Below are 16,722 nucleotides of genomic sequence, written 5' to 3'. Positions count from 1 at the left end.
ATGTGCCAAGCTCCGCAGAATGACACACACTCACCATGATGGGACTAGGTTTTCACTCCTTTCCTGTCACCACACTTGCTCCACTCGTTGCAGAGGAGGGCCACTGAGTGGTGGGAGAAGGATCGGATAGGTTGAGTGCCCATTGAGCCAGAAAACTCAGCACTTCCCGAAAACCCATCTCACGGTGCCTCAGGGGGCCCAGCGAAATGGTAATTCTATAGAATTGCCATAAGAAGAACTCAGGGCTCAGAGGGAATGAAGGCTGGACCTGTGTGCTGGGCGAGGGCTCCAGCTTGTGCCTGTGTGACCACAGAGTCTGGAACCTCCTCCCTCCATGAATCTCTGGGTCCCTTTCAACAGTCCTGTCTGGGGTGGGAGAAGATCACACTGGCGGCCGCAGGCCTCTTTGCCCACGGATGGACTGGAGTGGTGACGGGGTGTGCAGCTCTTGTCCTCCTCCAGGGATCTTGGCACTGAACAGATGCCCTGGGGGGCGGTTCACTGACGGCAGGGAGAGTGGAGAGACCCCCCAGCCCTCAGTAGGGGCAGGGCTGGTGCAGCCAGAAACACGACTCCTCACACCTTGCTGCCTGCTCGGCCTGCCTGTGCCTCAGCAGATGAACTGGGGGTGGTGAGGGCGGGAGAGTGGAGAGACCCCACCACCCTTCATCCTGCCTCTGGGCCCACTTTCTACCTGGGGTGTCACCTGGCCCTAGGTGGGATGGGACAGACTGCCTGCTCCTGCCAACGAGGGGATCCCAGTTGGCTGTCAGTGGTTCAAACCTCTTCGGGCCTTGAGATCAAGGTGGTCCCTGTGTGGGTCACTGTGAGAGGGTAGTGGGCACTTCAGACTGGCTCTACTGAAGGGAGTCAGAGGTGGCCCCACACCCTTCTTCTAGAGGCTTCTCTATGGCCGGCCTGCCTCGTGCCAGAGGGGTTCACCATCCCTCGTGCTCTCAGATGAGTATCATTGACCCTGATGTCCAGGTGGGCTTTTGGCAGTGTCTCCTCTAGGAAACCTGACTCACGACCTGCCTATTCAGGCCTGGGCTGGGCACTTCAGCCACAATCACAGAGGACCGGCACTGCCAGGGTGAGCCCAAGAGGCTAGGTAGACAGATAACAACCCAGCTTGAAGGCAAGTCCATGCCAGAGCTCTGGAGGCAAAGGGGACGGCACTTGAAATGGCAGCCATCAGGACAGGGCACGCCCAAGTTGTCAGCTCTTGCATTGGAGCAGAATTGAGCACAGGAGGTATAAAGAGTGGACAGGGAGGCAGACGGTACAGTCTGAGGCCCATCGCTTGGATGGCCACACGAGGGGCCTGGGGCTAGTGCTGGGGTGACTGGGGTCAAGGGCCCTCAGACAGCACTCCTTGCTGGAGAAAGAGCTGGTGGGACTGGGCATGCGACCAGGACCTGCCACCAAGGTTCATCCCCAGCTCTGCCCTGGCCTTGCTGCACAGGCCAGCAAGCCTGACCCGCGGGGGCCTGTGCTGTTCCATGAGTGCAAGTGCTGGCTGCACAGTGGTGTGACTCAAAAGTCAGGGCCTGTAGGAGAAAGAGGTGTGGCCGGGGTCCGGCAGAGGGGCTTGTAGGGTGGGTGGCCCGGCAGTGTGCTGACACGACTACTGGATGGCCCGGAAGGTGAAGAGGGGCAGGGTGGAGGGCATCAGTATGAAGCGGTAGACCATCTTTATGTCCTCTTGCTCCAGTGTCTCCACCAGGAAGTTCTTCAGCACCTAGGACAGAGGCAGGGTTCCACCTGGCCCCAGCCTGCCCTGCCTTCCAGGGCCCTGAGGCTGGGCGCCCCAGAACGAAGCCAGGGGTCCCCGGCCAGGCTGTCCACCTGTGCCCCTCGCGGCCCACTCACATGGTGCAGCAGGAGCAGCATCTCCACCTCGGCCACGCGCCGCCCCAGGCACTGGCGTACGCCAAAGCCAAAGGCCAGGTGCGGGAATCTGCTTCCAGAGCCCTGGCGGTCCAGCCAGCGCTGGGGGTGATAGCTCTCAGGCCTGGCGAACACGGCGGGGTTTCGACCCAGGGAATAGAGTAGGACCTTCACCAGCATCTGCAGCAGCGGGAAGGGGCCGATGTCAGCTGGCGTCTGGGTGAAGGTCGGTAGGGCTCCAGGGCCTCACTCACCCCAGCTGGGATGTGGTAGTTCTGCAGCACCAGGTCCGAGCTCACTTGCTCCTCCACGGTGATACCCACGGGGTACAGCCTGCACACAGGGGAATCCACCAGGGTCCGAAGCTGTGACCAGTCACCAGACACCCTCTGCAGCCTTCCTGCTGCTACTGCTGCTAAGTCACTTCAGTCGTTTCCGACTCTGTGCGACCCCATAGACGGAAGCCCACCAGGCTCCCCCGTCCCTGGGATTCTCCAGGCAAAAACACTGGAGTGGGTTGCCATTTCCTTCTCCATTGCATGAAAGTGAAAAGTGAAAGTGAAGTCGCTCAGTCGTGTCCGACTCTTCGTGACCCCATGGACTGCGGCCCATCAGGCTCCTCCGTCCATGGGATTTTCCAGGCAAGAGTACTGGAGTGGGGTGCCGTTGCCTTCCTAGCCCAGTGCGTATAGCCTGAGGGCAGCCTCCCAACCCCGGGCCGTCACAGGTCACTCCTGGCACTGGGAAGCCCAGATCCTGAGGCGTTCCTTCCTTCCATCTCCCAAGTAAGCCAAAGCTCCCCAGGCTAGCGAGGACGTGACTGATGAGGGCCCCGGGACACTGAGGAGGGATCCCGGAGGAAGAAGCACCAGGCTCCCCTCCAGGGAGAAGAAGAGGAGGTACAGGGGCATGCACCCCTGGGCAAAGGAGCTGTCAGCCCCAGGATCCGTCGTCAAGCCCAGCAAGAGGGCTCTGCAGGCACGGGGCCAGGGCCGTGGGGAAGTCCAGGTCCATCTCGCCTACCTCAAGTCCTCCTTGAGGGCCGCCCGCAGCAAAGGCAGCTCCGTGATGGCCCTCTGGGGATTTTCTGAGATCCGGGCCTCAGCCACCAGGCTCTCCTGACGCAGGGCCTGCTGCACCTCCGGGTTCCGAGCCAGCTCAAAGAGAGTCATCAGCAAGGGGAAGGCTGTCTGCAGGGGGCGCAGAGGGCCAGGGCTCAGAACTCGGCATAGGCCATGTCCCTCCACTCCGGAGCCCCTCCCAGAAAGATGGTGGTCCCCTGGGGCAGGGGACGTGCATGCTCAGAGACCACAAAGCCCAACCTGGAGTCCTGGAGATTCTAAAACTAGCTCGTCGGCTTTCCCTCAATCCCTCAGGGGAGGCGTCCCCAACGTCACTGAGACCCAGGCCTCCTCTGGCCACCTCAGAACCTGAGGTTCTCTTCCTCCTTTGGGTCCAGGAGGGGCTCACTCTTGGCATCTACTAAGTGGGCAGAGTTGAGGAGCTGAGGTCCATCAGGACATCCACCGGCAGGTCCGCTCACAGGGTCCTAGCAGGAACCGGCCGCCCAGACTCCCAGCCGTTGCCTCCTCCTGGATCATTTCCACGTGCAAAGAGCAGTGCCCGCTATCCAACCGGAGACCTGGGCAGCACGGTATCTCCTAAATGTCGTCCCCAATGTAACCTGCCCCTGGCATCCCCTGCCATGCAGATCCGGCCTCCCTGGGGCTCTCTGAGCTGTAGTCCGTACTGCGCTCTGCCCTGTGGCCCGTGAGGGACTGGATGCCTGAGCGAAACACTCCTCACACTGGCTTCCTCTAGCCTGGGATACAGGCCGGGTGTGCAAGGCCCTTCCTGACAGAGGCCCTGACCCTGTCTGCCCTCCTCTGCCCGCTTGCCTTGTTCCCTCCACTCAGCCTCATGGCCTTTCCTCGCTGCCAGCTCTTGCAGGGCCTGGCCTGCTGCCCTCCAGGCCTCCTTTTCTGTGTGGTCTCTCCAATTTCAGTGAAAGCCCTCCTTCTCCAGGAAGCCTTCCCAGAGCAGGCACATGCCTGGCCCACCCTCTCTCACCTTATGGCTGCATCACAGCCCCGGCTCAGGGAGTGTCTCCACCTGAAGCCCGCACCTCAGCTCAGGGCCTGGGTGCCTGGCCCTCAGAGATGCTGGCAGAGGGAGGCTCGGTCTAGAGGCAGGACACTTCAGCTGCACTGTACACCCTGGGCCTGGCCCGCCCCCTGGGCTGGCTTCCCTGCCACCTGCTCTCTCCCCCACAAGCTGGAGACTCCTGCTGCCCTTTCCCATTAGCCAGTCACCTCCAAAGGATTGTCTCTGTCCCTGGAAAAGGTCTCTAGTGTGACTCTGCAGCCGAACCTCAGATCTTCCCCTCCCCCCAGGACCCCGGGGACCTCTGATGCTGCAGGTACCCAGGCCTCCGGCCACTCTACACTCTGTCTGGAGCCTGGTTTCTCATGTGGGTCACCATAGACTCCTTCCCTTTGGGAAGCTGGAGGCATAGATTGGGGAGGGGCGTGGAGGAGACATTTGCCCTGGGAGGAGGCTGCCTGGAGGCAGGGGAGCTCCCTGCTCTATGGGAAGGGCTGGGTGCTGGCCTGACCGTGTCCACACTCCCAGCAGTGAGGTCGATCGTGTTGGCCTTGATGGTATCCAGGGTCATGTCTGCTCGCATCAGCAGCTCTGCCACGATGCCGCTGTAGTGCCACGGGTGGCCGAGGGCCAGCTCCTGATAGATTCTCTGGATGGCTCTGTTGGCTGCAGGATGCATAGCGACAGAAGCCCCGGGTCTGGCGCTGGGAAGCACTGCTCTTTGTCATCCTCCTGCCCTTTACCCTCCTCCATACCCCCAATTCTCCACGTCCTGCCCCAGTTCTCAGGCCCGCCCAGGCCAGCATCACTGCCGATGGGTCTGGGACCATAACGAAGCCACAAGCCCCTCCCGGGACCTCAGTCCTTCTGCGACTGTGGTGAGTGGAGGAGGCCCCGGGATCCCTAGTCACCGCACTGCCCGGGCTCCGGCCCTCACCATACTGGAAGATGTAGTCCCAGGCCTCAAAGTGCTCCCTCCACATGTTGGTGCTCATCCACCGTGACAGGCGCCTGGGCACAAACATGAGCTGCACGGTCGACTTCAACATGGCCTCCAGCGCGTGGATAAAGTTCAGGCTGTCAGGGTTTGGTTGCTGGGTCAAAAGGCCAAGCCGCTCCCCGTAAAGGACTAAGGTGCTGGCTGTGGCAGGAGGGGTTCCTGAGCCCCAGGCAGCCTGGGCCTCAGGGCCAGCTCCCCCCACGCCCTGAGGTGCGCCTGCCTCCCCAGCCCACACCTTCGATGGTGTAGCGGAAGATGCTGGGCGCGATGTCCAGGGTCAGACTCCCCCGAGCATTCTGCAGCACCCTCGCCTTCAGGGTCTGGGAGAAGTCCCTGGCCACGCCATCCACCAAGGGCGTGTACTTCTGCAGGGCTGGCAGCGAGAGGACGTCTGGGTTCACCGCAGTCGGTCCAAACGCCACTGGGGCCCGTTGCAGTAGAGCAGGGAGCAGAGTGTCAGGGTGTCAGTCAGCAGTGGCCCCGACCTGCACCCCACCTTCCTCTCTCCAGAGTGAAACCAGCCAGACAGGGAGCCGCCTGCTGGTCGTCAGGGGCAGGCTGACTCCGTTGGGATCGTGGTGGCACCTCTTTCCTCGGGGCAGCTTCGTGTACTTCACCCAGGCTGAGATGGGGGCTTCTGGCTGAGACTGCTGCTGGGGTGTTTGCAGACTCGCAGGCCCCCTGCCTGCTACACGCACCTCCCCTCGAGGCCCCCTCTGGGCCTGGAGGCTTCTGTGAGGAAGGAAGCCGAGCCCTTGGGAGCTGGAGCCGGTGGGCACCATCTCCCCAGCCACCCAGGTGGGCCTCGGGCAGGCTCGCTTTGAGGCCCTCCCCGTCCCACGTGCTCTCTGCACCCAGGCCGCCCTGCCCCTCCCTCCGCACCCCCACCGGCCCTCACAGCAAGAACACGCCACACTTGTGCCTGCGAGCCTGTCGGTAGGCAGGCCAGGGCTCCAGGAGCATCCGCTGAGGGTGACGGCTGTCCGCCTGCTGAAGCCTCTCCACGTCCTCGGGCAGCATCACGAACACCATGTGTCTCCCTCCCACGTCGTACCTGTGGGGCAGAGCTCTGCGGTCTGCTGAGGGGCCGTGTCCTGCCTGGTCCCCGCTCCATAGAGCCAGGCGCTGGATCAGAGCAGGCGGGCCCTCCCGCGGTCTCACTGAAGCCTCCTCTCCTCTGGGGTCTGCGGTCTGTGCTCCCAGCAGCGAGCCGCCCAGGGCTCCTGCTCGACAAGGGCCCCAGTCTGCGGTGGCTGAGACGCACAACTGCCCCAAGGAGCCCCCTCCCTACCCCTTTCCCACGGCCGGGTGCCCCTGCCGGGATGTGGGCAGTGGGATGTGGCACAGCCCTGGCCCAGTGGGACTCAGGCACCAAGGGGGACAGAACGTGAGGGTGTTCTCGCTGAGGTGAGCGGGGAGAGCTTTACCTGAAAATGGGCCCCAGCTCCTGGAAGGTCTGATGCATGTCCAAGTGCATGTTCTCAGAGCCCTGCTCCTTCCAGATCTGCAGCATCCGCATCCACTTGTTGCCAGGACACCGGGGCATGGCTTCGAAGGGCAGCACCGCCTTGGGGGCTGCAGCACCTCTGGTGCCCAGTAGGCGTGCCTCGTGCAGGGACAGCCAGGGCCCTGCCATCCGCACCCTGGCCTTTGCCCACAGTGCCATCCTGCTGCTCCCCACCCCCTCAGCCCCTTCCTTTTATCTCACCGGGCCTGCTAGCGCAAGCAATCTGATCACGTCACAGGCCAGACTGGCTCTGGGCCAGACCAGGAAGCCTGGGGCTGCGCTCAGGCTGAAGGCCTCCAGCGGGAGGAGGGAGATGGATGGCACCGGGTCCGGCAGTGACCCAGGCCTGCTGGTGGGTGGCTCTTGGGAACGGGTCAGGGTTGGAGCAGGGACCCAAAGGGGTGGCGGTGGCGGCAAGAGGCTCCCCCTCCAGTGTGGAACAGGCGCAAGATGAATGGGTGTCTTATCTTCGCAAGGGATGAAAGGGGACCTTGGGTATGTTCATCTCTCTTCTACAAGGACCTTAACGGGGAGCAGTGGGAAGGGCTGGGCTCTCATCTCCTGCAGCCCCGGGTTTTGCCTACTCTTGCCGGGGCCGGATGCTGAGTCCAGGGGTGGAGGCAGGAGCCAGCCAGGGTCCCTCCCAATGGGGGCTTGCAGTCCCACAGGGGGCACTTAGGGGATGCAAAGACCCCACTGGCACACTGGCGTCCAGGGCAGTTTGTGGCCGAGGCCCCGTGTGTCTGGCCTGGCTGGTCCAGCTGAGGAGCAGAAAACCCAGACGACGGGGTCACTGGCAGGGAGGGCGAGGCTGGCCTGCAAGCCCCTCCTCAGTCAGAAAGGTGAGAGGACTCTGCCCCCATGGGGTGTGTGCTCAGGGCCCACATCCTTCTTTCTTCCTGGAATATGAGCAGCTCCCAGGGTGGGGAAAGTCTATGACAGGGGTGTGGTCATGGGCCCCACACCCTCCCATGGTCCCAGCAGGCACACAGCTGGAGCCCTCCCTGTGCTCGGGGGCCCATAGTTTCAGACCCCGTGTCGTCTCACCCACCCCTGGCAGCTCTCCGAGGAGGTCAGTCTTGCTGTCCCTGGCCCTGCTTTCAAGCAGGAGATTGACAGCAGGTCTTCTGTGCCCACCCCAGGTCCCCCGTGTGTCAGCAGGACCCCAGGGCCCTCATGCTTGGGCCTCTGCAGAGGTGCCCAGGAGCCCCAGCCCTGATTTGGGGATGGTGCCCTGATGACACCGCCGTGCAGGCTCTGGAGGTAGGACAGGGAACGCGTGGGGCTTCTAGCAGGGTGGCTGAAGATCTGAGTGTTCCTTGTTCTTCTACTTTCACTCATTCCCTCTCTTGACACTTCCTTGGGGGATATTCAGCTGTGGCCATGAGTCAGAACTGCCAAGGTCCTTCATCAAGCCGAGATGCACGATGGGCCTCAGCCCCAGGTGGCATAAGAGCTGTCCTCGGGCTGAGACGCAGCCTGGAGCCCCAGCCTGCCCTTGGGGTGCCGCTGCCTCGGCCCAGCCCACCCTGGCCAGCCTCCTGAACCTGTTCCTGTCTGTGTGGCCTCTGCCTGCACTAGTACCAAAGGCTCCTGAACTTGGGCCGAGCTCTTGGTACTTCCTAGACCGGCCAAGCTTCAGAGAAAGGTGCAGGTCCCAGGGGAATCTTCAAACAATGACTCCTCACAGAGGAAGACCCGAGAGTGCTCTCAGGGCCCCTGGTCCCCATGTTGCCGAAGGTGGGACTCTGCCTCTGCATGGGCCCTGAGCCCACCCCCGGCAGACCTCTTCTTGTGCTGAGGGCCAGCCAGCCGGGCTGTCGTCCCCCGAGGAACAGCTGTGGCTGAGGACCCAGCTTAGCCCCAGAAGGCCCAGGGCCCTGAGAGGGGAGGCCTTGCCTGATGGTCTCCCCCGGTGGGGCCAGGCCTGGGTCTTGCGGGAGAACAGCACCGCTCAGTGGGCGTCCCAGGGCAAGATCAGTGCCCAGGAGCCCTGATATCGGTATCAGGCTGTTCCCAGGCAGTACCCTTCTCCTCCCCGGTGTGCTGGGTACCGAATTCTCCACACTTCATCCCTGGTCCTTCCTACCCCAACTGCAGGCTCAGAGCCTGCGCCCCAATACATTTCTCAGACTCCTTCCCCTCTTTCCCTGGGCCGGGGGAGTCAACCAGAACCCCAGCAGTGGCCCAGGCCCTGCCTCAACCTGCCCACACAGGTCGAACCACAGGATCCTCTGGCCTCGATATCTGAACTCTTTGCCGTCCTCTGAGGGGAGTGGACTGCCAACTGCAGTGTGAGCCCAGCCAGGATAGACGGGGCACCTCCTCGAGGAGGCAGGGGCCCCCTACTTGATGCACTGGACCTCACAGATCTCAGCATCTGCAAGGTCCATGCTGTTAGTAACAGTCTGTGTGCAACAGAAAAAGACGAGCAACGTGCCAGGATGGCCACTCCTGGGTACATAGCTGAGAAAAGTAAACACGCTAATTTGGGAAGATGTTAGAACCATTATTTACAGCTGCCAAGATATAGAAACAGCATGAGTGTCCATCAGCAGAGGATTGGATGAGGAAGAAGTGGTGTATATCCATATATATACACGCGGATATATATGAACATATAGAAATATATATGTATATATACACATGCATAATATGTATGAATATATGCATAGTCTATATGTGAATATATAGAAAGTGAACGCGTTAGTCGCTCAGTCGCGTCCGATTCTTTTCCACCCCATGGATTGAGGCCCACCGGGCTCCTCTGTCCATGGTATTCTGCAGGCAAGAATACTGAGTTTCCATGCCCTTCCCCCGGACCTCTTCCCAACATGGGGATCAAACCTAGGTCTCTTGCATTGCAAGAGATTCGACCTGGTTTAATTTTGTTTTATTTCCATTACTCTAGTAGACAGATCCGCAAGGGATCGCTGTGATAGATGTCAAAAGTGTCCTGCCTATGTTTTCTTCTGGAAGTTTTATAACGTCCGGTCTTATGTTTAGGTCGTGAATACATTTTGAATTTATGTTTGTATGTGGTATGAGAAACGTTCTAACTCCATTCTTTTACGTGTAACCGTCCCGTTTGCCCAGCACTGCTTAGTCAAGAGACTGTCTTTTCTCCATTTTATATTCTTGCCCCTTTCACTGTACATTAATTTACTGTAGATGCGTGGCTTTATTTGGGGATTTTTATCCTTTCCCACTGATCTGTATTTCTCTCTTTCTGCCAGTACCTTACTCTCTCTGAGGACTGTATGAAGTATGGCTACAGTCTGGGAGTGTGGGAAGTCTGGGAGTGTGATTCCTCCAGCTCCACTATTCTTTCTGAAGATTGATTTGGCTGTTCCAGAACTTGTATATTTCCATGCAGATTTCAAACATTTTTTGTTCTAGTTCTCTGAGAAATACCATTAGTAATTTTCTAGGAATTGTATTGAATACGTAGGTGGTTCTGAGTATGAGAGACAATTTGACAATATTGATTCCTCTGAAGCAAGAACATGGTCATATCGTTCCCTCTGTTTGTGTCATCTTTGATTTCTTCCATCAGGATCTTACAGTTTTCAAAGTAGAGGTCTTTTGTCTCCTTAGGTATGTCTATTCCTAGGGTTTTCCTTCTCGTGTTCTCACTGTTACGTGATTATTTATTTCTGACTGTGCGGAGTCTTAGTTCCTGTGCAGACGTGTCTCTAGTTGCATCTCGGGGGCTGCTCTCAGGTTGTGGTGCATGGCTTCTCATCACACTGGCGTCTCTTCTTACAGAGCTTGGGCCCCTGGGCTGGAGGAGTTCAGGAGTTGCCGCTCCTGGACTCTCGATCGCAGGCTCAGTAATTGTGGCACGCACAGGCTTCGCTGTTCTGCGGCATGCGGGATCTTCCTGGACCTGGGATTGAACTGGTGTCTCCTGCACAGGCAGGTGGACCGTTTACTCTGTAAGCCACCAGGGAAGCCCTGGGGTGTCATTGTCTTTTTTTTTTTTTTAAAACTTTTTTTTTTAATTAAAGGATAATAGCTTTACAGAATTTTGCTCTTTTCTGTCAAACTTCAATATGAATCAGCTGTCGGTTTACATATATCCCCTCCCTTTTGAAACTCCCTCCCATCTCCCTCCCCATGCCACCCCTCTAGGTTGGTACAGAGCCCCTGTTTGAGTTTCCCGAGCCATACAGCAAATTCCCGTTGCCTGTCGATTTTACATATGGTAACATAAGTTTCCATGTTACTCTTGCCATACATCTCACCCTCTTCTCTCCCAATGTCCATAAGTCTATCCTCTATGTTTGTTTCTCCGTTGCTGCCCTGTAAAAAGTTCTTCAGTACCACTTTTCTAGATTCCATGTATATGTGTTAGGATAGGATACTTATCTTTCTCTTTCTGACTCACTTCACTCTGCCTAATAGATTCTGAGTTCATCCACCTCATCAGAGCTGACTCAAGTGTGTTCCTTTGAATGGCTGGATAATATTCCATTGTGTATATTTACCACAACTTCTTTATCCATGCATCTGTTGATGGACATCTAGGTTGCTTCCATGTTCTAGCTATTGTAAATAGTGCTGCAGTGAACAATGGGGTACATGTGTCTGTTTCAATTTTGGTTTCCTCAGGGTTCACGCCTGAGGAAGGAGTGGGATTGCTGGGTCATATGGTGGCTTCATTCCTAGTTTTTTAGGCAATCTCCATACCGTCTTTCATAGTGGCTGTATCCATTTAAATGCCACCAACAGTGCAAGAGCGTTCCCTTTTCTCCACACCCTCTCCAGCATTTACTGTTTGTAGACTTTTTGACGATGGCCATTCTGAGTGGTGTGAGGTGATACCTCAGTATAGTTTTGCTTTGCCTTTCTCTTATAATGAGCGATGTTAAGCATCTTTTCATGTGTTTGTTAGCCATCTGTATGTCTTCTTTGGAGAAATGTCTGTTTAGTTCCTTTTCCCACTTTTTGATTGGGTTGTTTGTTTTTCTGGTATTGAGTTGTATGGGCTGCTTGTATGTTTTGGAAATTAATCCTTTTTCAGTTGTTTCATTTGCTGTTATTTTCTTTCCATTCTGAGGGTTGTCTTTTCACCTTGCTTATAGTTTCCTTTGCTGTGCAAAAGGTTTTATGAGGTCCCACTTGTTTACTTTTGTTTTTATTTCCATTATTCTAGGAGGTGGGTCATAGAGGATCTTGCTTTGATTTATGTCATCGAGTGTTGTGCCTATGTTTTCCTCTAAGAGTTTTATAGTTCCTGGCCTTACATTTAGGTCTTTAATCCCTTCTGAGTTTATCTTTGTGTAGGTGTTAGGAAGTGTGCTAATTTCATTCTTTTACCTGTAGCTGTCCAGTTTTCCCAGCACCCTTTATTGGAGAGGCTGTTTTGGCCCCTGTCTGTAGTCTTACTTCCTTTGTCAAAATAAGGTACCCTTAGGTGCATGGGTTTATTTCTGGGCTTTCTATCTTGTTCTATTGGTCTATATTTCTGTTTCTGTGCCGGTACCATACTGTCTCAATGACTGTGGCTTTGTAGTATAATCTGAAGTCAGGAAGGTTGATTCCTCCACCTTCACTCTTCTTTCTCAAGACTGCTTTTGCAACTCGGGGTCTTTTGTGTTTCCGTATGAATTTGTTGTTCTAGTTCTGTGAAAAAGTGCCATTGGTGATTTGGTAGGGATTGCAGTGACTGTGTAGTTTGTGTTTAGTAGTACAGTCATTTTCACAATATTGATTCTTCCTCCCCAGGAACATGAAATATCTCTCCATCTGTTCATGTCATCTTTGATTACTTTCATCAGTGTGTTATAATTTTCGGTATAGAGTTTTTTGTCTCCTTAGGTAAGTTTATTCCCAGATACTTAATTCTTTTTGTTGCAATGGTGAATGGGATTGATTCCTTAATTTCTTTCTGATTTTTTCATTGTTAGTATATAGAAATGCAAATGATTTCTGTGTATTGGTTTTGTATCCTGCAACTTTGCTAAATTCACTGATTAGCTGTAGTAGTTTTTTGATACTATCTTTAGAGTTTTCTATGTACAGTATTATGTCATCTGCAGACAGTGAGAGCTTTATTTCTTCTTTTCCTATCTGTTTCCTTTCCTTTTTTTCCTTCTCTGATTGCTGTAGGACTTCCAAAACTATGTTGAATAATAGTGCTGAAAGTGGACACCCTTGTCTTGTTCCTGATCTTAGGGGAAATGCTTTCATTTTTCACCATTAAGAATAATGTTTGCTGTAGGCTAATCATATATGGCCTTTACTGTGTTGAGGTAGGTTCCTTCTGTGCCCATTTTTTGAAGAGCTTTCATCATAAATAGGTGCTGAATTTTGTCAAAGAATTTTTCTGTGTCCGTTGAGATGATCATATGATTTTTTTATTTCAGTTTGTTAATATGGTGTATCACATTGATTGCTTTGCATATATTGAAAGGTCTTAGCATCCCTGGAATAAACCCAACTTGATCACGGTGTATGAGCTTTTTGATGTGTTGCTGAATTCTGCTTGCTAACATTTTGTTGAGGATTTTTGCATCTATGTTCATCAGTGATATTGGCCTGTAGTTATCTTCGTCTTGTCTTTATCTGGTTTTGGTATCAGAGTAATTGATGGTGGCCTCGTAGAATGAGTTTGGAAGTGTTCCTTCCTCTGCAATTTTTTGAAATCATTTTAGAAGGATAGGCATTAGCTCTTCTCTAAATGTTTGATAAATTCTCGTGTGAAAGCATCTGGCCCTGGGCTTTTGTTTTTTGGGAGATTTTTGATCAAAGCTTCAGTTTCAGTGTTTATTTCTGGGTTGTTCATAATTTCTATTTCTTCTTGGATCAGTCTTGGAAGATTGAAGTTTTCTAAGAATCTGTCCATTTCTTCCAGGTTATCCATTTTATTGCCATATAGTTGTTCATAATAGTCTCTTATAATCCTTTGTATTTCTGCATTGTCTGTTGTAACCTCTGCTTTTTCATTTCTAATTTTGTTGATTTGATTCTTCTCTTTTTCTTTTTTGTTGACTCTGGCTAAAGTTTTCTTGATTCTGTTTATCTTCTCAAAGAACCAGCTTTCAGTTTTGTTAATCTTTACTCTTGTTTCTTTCATTTCATTTTCATTTATTTCTGCTCAGATCTTTATGATTTCTTTCCTTCTACTAATACTGGAGGGGTGGTGGGGGGGGTTGTTCTTCTTTTTCCAGTTGTTTTAGGTGTAAATTTAGTTTGTCTGTTTGAGGTTTTTCTTGTTTCTTGAGGTAGAATTGTATTGCTATAAACTTCCCTCTTAGAACTGCTTTTGCTGCATCCCATAGGTTTTGAGTTGTGTTTTCATTGTCATTTGTTTCCAGAAATGTTTTGATTTCCCTTTTGATTTCTTCAGTAACCTGCTGGTTATTTCGAAACGTGTTGTTCATCTCTGAGTGTTTGTGTTTCTTACGGTTTTGTTTTTTTTTTTTGTAATCGATATCTAGTCTCAAGCATCATGGTCAGAGAAGATGCTTGATACAATTTCAATTTTCTTAAATTTACTGAGGTTTGATTTGTGACCCAAGATGTGGTCTATCCCGAAGAATGTTCCATGTGCACTTGAGAAAAAGGTGTACTCTTCTGCATTTGGATGGAATGTCCTGAAGATATCAAGGCGATCCATCTCATCTAATGTATCATTTAAGACTTGTGTTTCCTTATTAATTTTCTGTTTTGATGATCTGTCCATTGGTGAGAGTGGGGTGTTAAAGTCTCCTAGTATTCTTGTGTTCCTGTCAATTTCTCCTTTATGTCTGTTAGTGTTTGTCTTATGTACTGAGGTGCTCCTATGTTGAGTGCATAGATATTTACAATTGTTATGTCTTCCTCTTGGATTGAGCCCTTGATCACTATGTAGAGTCCTTCTTTATCTCTTGTAACCCTCTTTAATTTAAAGTCTATTTTGTCTGACATGAGGATTGCTACTCCAGCTTTCTTTTGCTTCCCATTTGCATGGACTATAATTTTCCATCCTCTCACTTTCAGTCTATATGTGTCTTTAGGTCTGAAGTGGGTTTCTTGTGGACGGCATATATATGGGTTTTGCTTTTGTGCCCATTCAGCCAGTCCGTATCTTTTGGTTGGAGCATTTAGTCCATTTACATTTAAAGTAATTATTGATATATATGTTCCTGTTGCCATTTTCTTAATTGTTTGGGACTTTGTAGATCTTTTTTCCTCTCTTGCATTTCTTGGCTATATAAGTCCCTTTAACGTTTGTTGTAAAGCTGGTCTGATGGTACTGAATTCTGTTAAGAAATGAGATCCTTGCGGGCTCGGTAATCTTGGTCGTAGATTTTTTTCCTTTCAGTACTTGAAATATATCCTGCCATTCCCTTCTGGCCTTCGGAGTTTCTGCTGAACGATCAGCTGTTAAGCGTATGGGGTTTCCTTTGTATGTTACTTGTTGCTTCTCCCTTGCTGCATTTAATATGCGTTCTTTGTGTTTAGTCTTTGTTAGTTTGATTAGTATGTGTCTTGGCGTGTTTCTCCTTGGGTTTACCCTGTATGGGACTCTGTGCCTCTTGGACTTGATTGACTATTTCATTTTCCTTGTTGGGAAAATTTTCAAGTATAATCTCTTCAAAAATTTTCTCATACCCTTTCTTTTTCTCTTCTTCTTCTGGGATCCCTATAATTCGAATGCTGGTGAGTTGAATATTGTCCCAGAGGTGTCTGACACTGTCGTCAGTGGTTTTCATTCTTTTTACTTTATTCTGCTCTTCAGAAGTTATTTCCACCATTTTATGTTCCAGCTCACTGATTCGTTCTTCTGCATCAGATATTCTGCTATTGATTCCTTCTAGAATACTTTTAATTTCAGTAATTGTGTTGTTTGCCTCTGTGTGTTTATTCTTTAATTCTTCTAGGTCTTTGTTGATTGAATCTTGCATTTTCTCCATTGTGTCTTCAAGGTTTTTGATCATCTTTACTATCATTATTTGTAATTCTTTTTCAGGTAGTTTGTCTATTTCTTCTTCATTCATTTGGACTTCTGTGTTTCTAGCTTGTTCTTTCATATGTGTAGTATTTCTCTGCCTTTTCATGATTTTTTTTTTTTAATTTATTGTGTTTGAGGTCTCCTTTTCCCAGGAGAATTCAAGGTTGAATTCTTTCTTCCTTTTGGTTTCTGCCTTCCTAAGGTTGGTCCAGTGGTTTGTGTAAGCTTTTCTTTGGGTGAGATTTGTGCTGAGTTTTTGTTTGTTTGTTTTTCCTCTGATGGGCAAGGCTGAGTGAAGCGGTAATCCTGTCTGCTGATGATTGGGTTTGTATTTCTGTTTTGTTCGTTATTTAGATGAGGCATGTTGCCCAGGGTGCTACTGGTGGTTGGGTGATGCTGGGTCTTGTATTCAAGTGGTTTCCTTTGTGTGACTTCACACCATTTGATACTCCCTTGGGCTAGTTCTCTGGTAGTCTAGGGTCTTGGAGTCAGTGCTCCCACTCCAAAGGCTCAAGGCTTGATCTCTGGTCAGGAACAAGATTCTGCAAGTGGTTTGTTATGGCATTCAGTGAGATTAAAACAAAAATCCACAAACAAATAACCCCACACAAATGGGGTTTGGCAGTTACAAAATCAGGCATATAAGGATTAAAATAATGGAATGTACACATATACACCCAAGAGCTAATGAAAATAGTCCAGCAAAAATAAAATACAGTAGACTGACCCGGCAAACAAAGGAAATTAAAAATTATATTTACCAGTTAAGAAAACTAACTAAAACACGAACTGGAAAACAAAACTAAAGCAAGGTGCCGAGTGGGGAATAAAACCATGAAAACACAACTCACAGATATGTTGAGAAGAAAGGAAAGAAAGAAAAGAAAGAATAGATGTGCACAGTTAAATAGAGGTAGATGAAGATTTACATACATTAAAGCGTAACTGCAAGGGGAACAGAATAGTCAGAAAGGCAAAGAAGGAATACATGTAGAAAATATATGATATGTTTCAAAAATTGAAAATTGAAAATTGGAAAAAGAGGAAAGTAAAAAATCAAAGAAGAATGAAAATGGGGGAAAAAAAAAAAAAAGGAAATCTCCACAGAACTGCAGAAGCCCATCGTAGAGGCAGAGGTTTATAACACTAAAAAGTCTGACTGAATATACACGCATACATATACACCCATCAGTTCAGTTCAGTTCAGTCGCTCAGTCGGGTCTGACTCTTTGCGACCCTGTGAACTGCAGCACGCCAGGCCTCCCTGTCCATCACCAACTC

General features: G+C 51.4%; 1 protein-coding gene across 1 annotated transcript; it reads right to left on the bottom strand.

Moving 5' to 3' along the window:
* Positions 1-1,627: 1,627 nt before the first annotated feature.
* Positions 1,628-5,775, bottom strand: LOC133260815 (cytochrome P450 11B1, mitochondrial-like). Its single transcript, XM_061439546.1, has 8 exons — positions 5,490-5,775; positions 5,229-5,414; positions 4,931-5,134; positions 4,505-4,659; positions 2,914-3,080; positions 2,145-2,223; positions 1,873-2,070; positions 1,628-1,741 (listed from the first exon to the last, which is right to left on the bottom strand). The coding sequence occupies exons 1-8, from the start codon at positions 5,773-5,775 to the stop codon at positions 1,628-1,630; spliced, it is 1,389 nt and encodes a 462-aa protein (XP_061295530.1).
* Positions 5,776-16,722: the final 10,947 nt, after the last annotated feature.

Source organism: Bos javanicus, chromosome 14 (assembly GCF_032452875.1).
Source record: "Bos javanicus breed banteng chromosome 14, ARS-OSU_banteng_1.0, whole genome shotgun sequence".
Lineage (NCBI taxonomy): Eukaryota > Metazoa > Chordata > Mammalia > Artiodactyla > Bovidae > Bos > Bos javanicus.
The sequence above is the reverse complement of the archived record's forward strand: the minus strand, read 5'-3'. Positions and strand labels throughout refer to the sequence as shown.